This window comes from Marmota monax, unplaced genomic scaffold (genome assembly GCF_021218885.2).
Source record: "Marmota monax isolate L192 unplaced genomic scaffold, Marmota_monax_Labrador192_F-V1.1 WCK01_AAM20220418_F8-fsc00105, whole genome shotgun sequence".
Taxonomy (NCBI): domain Eukaryota; kingdom Metazoa; phylum Chordata; class Mammalia; order Rodentia; family Sciuridae; genus Marmota; species Marmota monax.
Window position 1 is genome coordinate 2233713 of NW_026692947.1, and position 7229 is coordinate 2240941.

Below are 7229 nucleotides of genomic sequence, written 5' to 3' on the forward strand. Positions count from 1 at the left end.
TGCTCTTGAATGCATTTCATGGCGTCAGGTGTCACTGTTTCCTCTTTTAATCTATGGAAATGGGACCAGCTTGTGCTCCATTAGACAACGTGGTGAATCACGGTAACAAAAAGCAATGTCCCATTCAGGACCATCTGAGCGGTTTTGTTAGTCCTGTCTGTATTTTTAATTTTGTTCATATTTCTCATTCCCCACGATGCTCCAGAACTTCTCTGAGAAAAAATTTCCCTTTTTTTCCCACCATCTTTGGTTTTGGTTTTCAATGTCATCCTTTTAAAAGTCACAACTCGTTCCTGATTAGGCAGTCCTTGGCAGATGTGCCTTTCTCTCCCACTGCAGTGTCCAGATTCTAAGGGAACCTCAGACTTCGCTTTGTTTTCCTCCAGGTTTGCTTGAGGGTGGCTGAGACCACTCGCTTTAAACCAAAGCGCCCCCCCCCCCAGTCTCTTTATTTGTCACTCAGGAAACGAATGACTTATATCTCTTTGAAATCCCACTCTTGCAGTGAAAAGAGAGGGTCACATTCTAAATTACCCTCAGAGCTCCACCATGTTCCTTGCTCCACTATCAGAACCTGGATGCTAGAACTGAGGTTTCCAGGGGCCTTTGACTCCATTGATCTGAGGAAACCCAATTCTGCTCTCTTCCCCTAAGCTTCCTCCTAATTCAGAGCTCACTCTTGACCCAGTTTCCCCCGCGGGTTAGCTGCTGCTGACTATTGTGCGGCTCGCCTCCAACTTGGCAGGTGCTACTGCTAATTTGCTCTTTCCTCCAGATACTTCAGGCAGAATCTGCAACCTCTTTTGAGCTTCTGTTGGTTGGAAGGAACACAGACCATGAGGCTCTTGCCAGGGAGCTGTTCCCTGTCTCCGTGCTTCCTGGGGGCTCTGATCTTGCTCCTTTGCCCGTCCAGCCTACACGGTGAGTGAGATGGTTGCTGGGGTCCCAGAAAAGCATGAGGGACAAGAACAATCAATGCAAATGTGGTAGCCTCTTCATTCCATATTGGAAAACTAAAGACCCAGTCAAATTGTGGTCACTGACATCAATGTATGAGAGATAAAACAAATAATTATATTGATGCCAATACTTTAACAATAAATTAACTATTAATGGTATAATAAATCATTTACTAATTTCCATCTTAATAATGGAAAGGTTTAACTACAAAATATTTTTTCAAAGCTTCTGATACTTTAGGGTGTGTGTTATTCCCATTACAACAGAAAAAGAAAAGAAAAGAAAAAACTTTGTATACGTTCCTGGGAATATAGCCTAATAAACAGGTAAGAATAAATTGCAAGAACTTCATTTTGTTCCATATAAATATAAATACAAAAGTGCTTCAAATTCCTTTGTTTTAAAAATGAGTTAATCATCCCTTGCTTTACATGTTTTCTAATTGGTTTTTAGTTTTTGCCATCTGTAAAGCAAAAGTGAAATAATTATTGTTGTCACAAATTCTAAGGAAATTAACTGGAATCTGAATTTGTCAGGTACATGTATAAAAGTTCTCTGTATATCATAAGACGTTATATAAATATAAGGTTTTATTGTTGCAGTTTAGTGAGTCATTTTTATTGTTAAAGTGTTGAAAGTAATTTTTTTCCCTGTGATTCTCTTCTTTAAAAAAAATGCAGAAACACGGAATAGTCTTGGAGTTGATGGATGGGAAGGTGCTTGGGGATTCTGGGTTTGTAGCCCTTACAAGTGTTAATAAAGACCAATGTCTAATCGCAAATGTTTCTTGAAAAAGATGCTTCTGTTGCTTTATATCTAAAGGTCCTTCATTGTCCACAAGTAGCACAGACTCTTAGCAGAGTCATGTTGTGAAGGGCATGGACCCCGTGTGGGGCAAACTACACTGCTTCTCCCTGTGTGACCTTGGGAAAGCTGCTTCACTTCTCTGTGCTTGTTTTCTTGTTCGTGAGACGGGGATAGTAATGATGCTTACTTAATGGGGTTGTTTGGGGGAAATTACATGAATTTATATTTGTTAGATGCTTAAAACATCGCCTTGCATGGCCTTGTGCTTACACACACATTTTGTTAAATATTTAAAAATTATTGAAAATAGAAGAGCTCTATACTGGGAAAGTAGTCAATTTCCCCTTCCCCCCAATATACACATACATGCCCACTATCCTTAATTCTCAGCCGCTTGACGATATGAGAAGTGACATCTCCATTTTAAATTATGCTATGTTATTTCATAAGCAAAGAAATTAATTAGGCGGGGTGAAAGTCTACCAACAAATCCCCTTAGACTCCAGCTTGGATCTTGACTATCCAATAGGTCCCTGCATTAACGGCTTGGTCCTCTAGGTGGTGCTATTGAGAAGCAGTGGATGTCTAAGAGGCGGGGCCTGGCAGGAGGTCTTGCAGTCCCCGGGGTGTGCCCTGAAAGGGGTTGTGGGGCCCCAGCCTCCGCCTTGGCCTCTGCCTCTGCCTCGCCTTCTTACACTTTCCTGGCGTTGAGTTGAGAGGTTTTGCTCGGCCACACCACAGTACTTCCTCCCGGATGTGCTGCCTCGCTATAGACCTAAAAGCAATGAGTCCACCTGATGAGGGGAACCTCTGAAACTGTTAGCCTAAATTCACACTTGGACACTTTTTTTTTTTTTTGGTACCGGGTATTGAACCCCAGGGCGCTTAACCACTGAGTCCCAGCCCCAGCCCTAGTCTGTACTTTATTTAGAGACAGAGTCTCACTGAGTTGCTTAGTGCCTGTCTTTTGCTGAGGCTGGCTTTGAACTCGTGATCCTACTGTCTCAGCCTCCCTAGCCGTTGGGATTACAGGTGCGTACCACTGCGCGGGGCTCCCAGGCCTTTTTTATATTTTATTTAGAGACAGTCTCACTAAGTTGCTGAGGCAGGCTTTGAACTTGTGATCCTCCTGCCTCAGCCTCCAGGAGTCGCTGGGATTACAGGGGTGCATCACCACGCCCAGCAATAATTTACCTTTATGAATTAATTATCTTAGGTATTATTGAAGTGAAAAGCTGGCTAACGTACCTTAATAATGAGTCAGAAAATTTTCTCTCTCCCTCTGTCTCCTACCCAAGGCTGCAGTCCCCCTCCTAGGATTGCACATGGGCATTATAGGTATATCAGTGGGGTCCTATCGCTCAGCACCGTGGTGCAGTATGAATGCAAGGAAGGATATGCTCTTATAGGAGCAGCTGAAATTTCCTGCCGGTTTTCAGGATGGTCGCCTCCAGCTCCTCGATGTAAAGGTAATCAAACTCCCAGCAGAGCACTGTGAAGCAGGTAGAGCCTGCAGAGTGGTTCAGAAGTGACTCAGAGAGAACAGGTCCTGCAGGCCAGAGTCACTGTGAGTTCACACTTGGTCATGGTTCTATTTCAAACATCCAGGAAATAACACTCGTGTGTTCTTAGTCAGTTCAGAACCTTTCAGGAGACAGTGGCCTCCCTTTCGGTCACCAGGCTATTTTGGAAGAATAAGCAAAATGTCCATAAGGTTATTTCCATCATTTCACTAATTTTTTTTTTTTTTTTGTACTGAGGATTGAACCCAGGGGTGCTTAACCACTGAGCCACATCCCCAGCCCTCTTTAATATTTTATTTAAAGACAGGGTCTCTCTGAGTTCCTAAGTGCCTCGCTAAATTGCTGAGGCAATAATTTACCTTTGAACTCATGATCCTCCTGCCTCATCCTCCCAATCTGCTAGGATTACAGGCAAGCACCACCATACCTGGTCCCATCATTTCACTCTCAACAACTCTACGACCTAAGTTGCTGTCACTGCTTTCATTATATACAGGAGAGAACCAAGGCAAGAAGAGAAGTCCTGCATCACAGAGAGTCCAAAACCTGGAATTAGGTCTCCTGGGTTCACTCAGGCTGTGCTACTTACAAGTGCTCTGTATGACTTGGGACAAGGCAATTAGCTTCTCCATACCTCCATTCTCTCTATAACGGGCACCCTCATAGTCTCTCTCTCACAGGGTGGCTGAAGGTTACATGAAAGATGCACCTGAAGTGCTTGGCACATAGTTGACATGTAGCAAGTGCTCAGTAAATGCTAGCTAGTAACAATCTTGGCAGAGCTGGTGGTGGTGGCCATGGCAACAGAGTTGGAAGACTCCTTTAATTGATTTTCAGTGTCCAAATGTGTATTCTCTAAGAGAAACGAGGTGCAAAGTTAATGTGTTTTGATTACAGCTCTGTGCCTAAAACCGAAGATACCCAGTGGGAAGCTATCTGTGGAGAAGGATCAGTATATCAGCCCTGAAGCTGTCACCATCCAGTGTGACCCTGGCTACAAGATGAATGGCGCCCCGCATATCTCTTGCTCAGAAAACAGATCTTGGAGCCCGGCTGTGCCTAAGTGTGAAAGGGTGAATGATACTCCTTCAATGAACTTTATGTCATGTGACACCTTATAACAAATTCCAAGTGAGATGGTTTATAAAATACGAGGAGTAATGTGTCCTAAGGGATGGTCTCAGTTGTCTGGGTTAGTATATGTGGTGTTTATAGGACAGAATCTTTCCACTTTGAAGCATGGTGATGTGTCTGTATTGGTAGCAAGTTGATTGCATTTGTTTTTCAGCAGGCCAGCCCAGGTGGACAGGAGAGTGGTAATAACCAAGGACCTTGGTTAATAATATTCTTCCTTGGCCCCAGGAAGCATTTTTGTCCAACTTCTGCCATGCTTTTGCTCCATTTCTGTTTGGTCAGCGGAACTAGCATGCCAGGTGTGCTTTCAGACATTTTTGGAATTACCATGAGCTCCAACTCCCTCTCTGCTTGAGTTGATGGTAATGATTACCTAAGGACTGAGCTCTCTGAGAAATATTTACTAGGTTCCAAAGTATTTTTCCTGGAGTTTCCTACACACTCATCTTGGAACTCACCTTGCAGCCTACCCCCATCATCCTAAAAGAAGCACAGGCCTTTCCAAGGAAGGGGAAACCTTGCAAATTCACTGTTCTGGTTTTCTTTTTCAGGAAGCCCCTGAAGATCGTGACATAGTGCTGGCAGGCAAAAACCTCTTAGAGTGTCTCCCAAACCCCAGGGACTCCAAAGTGGCCCTGGAGTTACATAAACTGTATTTGGAGATTGAAAAACTGGAGCGAGAGAGAGACAAGGAGAAAATCATTTAAATAATACACTATATCTCTTTTCCTGAGAAGATAGAGGATTTGCTTTTCGGTACAGTGCTCAAAAGAAAACCTCAGCTTATCAACTCCACTTAAGCTTCGTCACTTATTGCAATAAATAATGTGGGTAAAACTTGCTGAATGTACAGTGATCCTGGAATGTGGAATTATTGATGATTTATATCACAATCACTCTGCTTGAGTTTTTGCATTTCTGGATGTGGCAGGCAAGCTAAATTAAATAATCTCCTATAAAGTTTAGTTTGTCCTCACTGTCATTTGGATATCTATGTCACATAATATGTGTGCCCTGCACAAGTCCACTTCCTAAAGTTAGTTGAGTTTCTTTTCCATTTTAATATATCCCTGTGGTTGTGAAGGGCAACACATTCCCTGACAATGTTCCTGTGATCCTCTCTTTCCAGACCCCAGGTGCAGAGTTAGTAAATCACATTCCTTAGTTTATGAATACCTCTCTCCCTTATCTTCCTTTATCTCTTTTTTTATTGTTGGTTGTTCAAAACATTACATAGTTCTTGATATATCATCTTTCACACTTTGCTTCAAGTGGGTTATGAACTCCCATTTTTAGCCCATATACAGATTGCAGAATCACATCAATTACACATCCATTGATTTACATATTGCCATACTAGTGACTGTCGTGTTCTGCTACCTTTCCTATCCTCTACTATCCCCCCTCCCCTCCCCTCCCCTCTTCTCTCTCTACCCCCTCTACTGACCTTCATTTCTCCCCCTTGTATTATTTTTCCCTTTCCCCTCATTTCCTCTTGTATGTACTTTTGTATAACCCTGAGGGTCTCCTTCCATTTCCATGCAGTTTCCCTTTTCTCTCCCTTTCCCTCCCACCTCTCATCTCTGTTTAATGTTAATCTTCTTCTCATGCTCTTCGTCCCTACTCGGTTCTTAGTTACTCTCCTTATATCAAAGAAGACATTTGGCATTTGTTTTTTAGGGATTGGCTAGCTACACTTAGCATAATCTGCTCTAGTGCCATCCATTTCCCTGCAAATTCTATGATTTTGTCATTTTTTAATGCAGAGTAATACTCCATTGTGTATAAATGCCACATTTTTTTAATCCATTCGTCTATTGAAGGGCATCTGGGTTGGTTCCACAGTCTTGCTATTGTGAATTGAGCTGCTATGAACATCAATGTAGCAGTGTCCCTGTAGCATGCTCTTTTTAGGTCTTTAGGGAATAGACCAAGAAGGGGAATAGCTGGGTCAAATGGTGGCTCCATTCCCAGCTTTCCAAGAAATCTCCATACTGCTTTCCAAATTGGCTGCACCAATTTGCAGTCCCACCAGCAATGTACAAGTGTACCCTTTTCCCCACATCCTCGCCAGCACTTGTTGTTGTTTGACTTCATAATGGCTGCCAATCTTACTGGAGTGAGATGGTATCTTAGGGTGGTTTTGATTTGCATTTCTCTGACTGCTAGAGATGGTGAGCATTTTTTCATGTACTTGTTGATTGATTGTATGTCCTCCTCTGAGAAGTGTCTGTTCAGGTCCTTGGCCCATTTGTTGATTGGGTTATTTGTTATCTTATTGTCTAATTTTTTGAGTTCTTTGTATACTCTGGATATTAGGGCTCTATCTGAAGTGTGAGGAGTAAAGATTTGTTCCCAGGATGTAGGCTCCCTATTTACCTCTCTTATTGTTTCTTTAGCTGAGAAAAAACTTTTTAGTTTGAGTAAGTCCCATTTGTTGATTCTAGTTATTAACTCTTGTGCTATGGGTGTCCTATTGAGGAATTTGGAGCCCGACCCCACAGTATGTAGATCGTAGCCAACTTTTTCTTCTATCAGACGCAGTGTCTCTGATTTGATATCAAGCTCCTTGATCCATTTTGAATTCACTTTTGTGCATGGCGAGAGAAAGGGATTCAGTTTCATTTTGTTGCATATGGATTTCCAGTTTTCCCAGCACCATTTGTTGAAGATGCTATCCTTCCTCCATTGCATGCTTTTAGCCCCTTTATCAAATATAAGATAGTTGTACTTTTGTGGATTGGTTACTGTGTCCTCTATTCTGTACCATTGGTCCACCCACCTGTTTTGGTACCAGTACCATGC

At 42.5% G+C, this 7229-nt stretch overlaps 1 protein-coding gene across 1 annotated transcript; it reads left to right on the top strand.

The window, feature by feature from the left end:
- The first annotated feature begins 280 nt into the window (after positions 1-280).
- LOC124097671 (apolipoprotein R-like) lies at positions 281-5389 on the top strand. The gene is made up of 5 exons (XM_046452239.1): positions 281-386; positions 776-921; positions 3066-3236; positions 4188-4363; positions 4976-5389. The coding sequence occupies exons 1-5, from the start codon at positions 316-318 to the stop codon at positions 5129-5131; spliced, it is 720 nt and encodes a 239-aa protein (XP_046308195.1). The 5' UTR covers positions 281-315; the 3' UTR covers positions 5132-5389.
- Positions 5390-7229: the final 1840 nt, after the last annotated feature.

Bases quoted from the DNA above. Each gene is read 5' to 3' on its own strand.
- LOC124097671 (XM_046452239.1), top strand. From the start codon at position 316: ATGTGCCTTTCTCTCCCACTGCAGTGTCCAGATTCTAAGGGAACCTCA. The intron at 922-3,065 runs GTGAGTGAGATG...CTCCTACCCAAG, and splicing joins TTGCCCGTCCAGCCTACACG to GCTGCAGTCCCCCTCCTAGG. The intron at 3,237-4,187 runs GTAATCAAACTC...TTTTGATTACAG, and splicing joins TCCAGCTCCTCGATGTAAAG to CTCTGTGCCTAAAACCGAAG.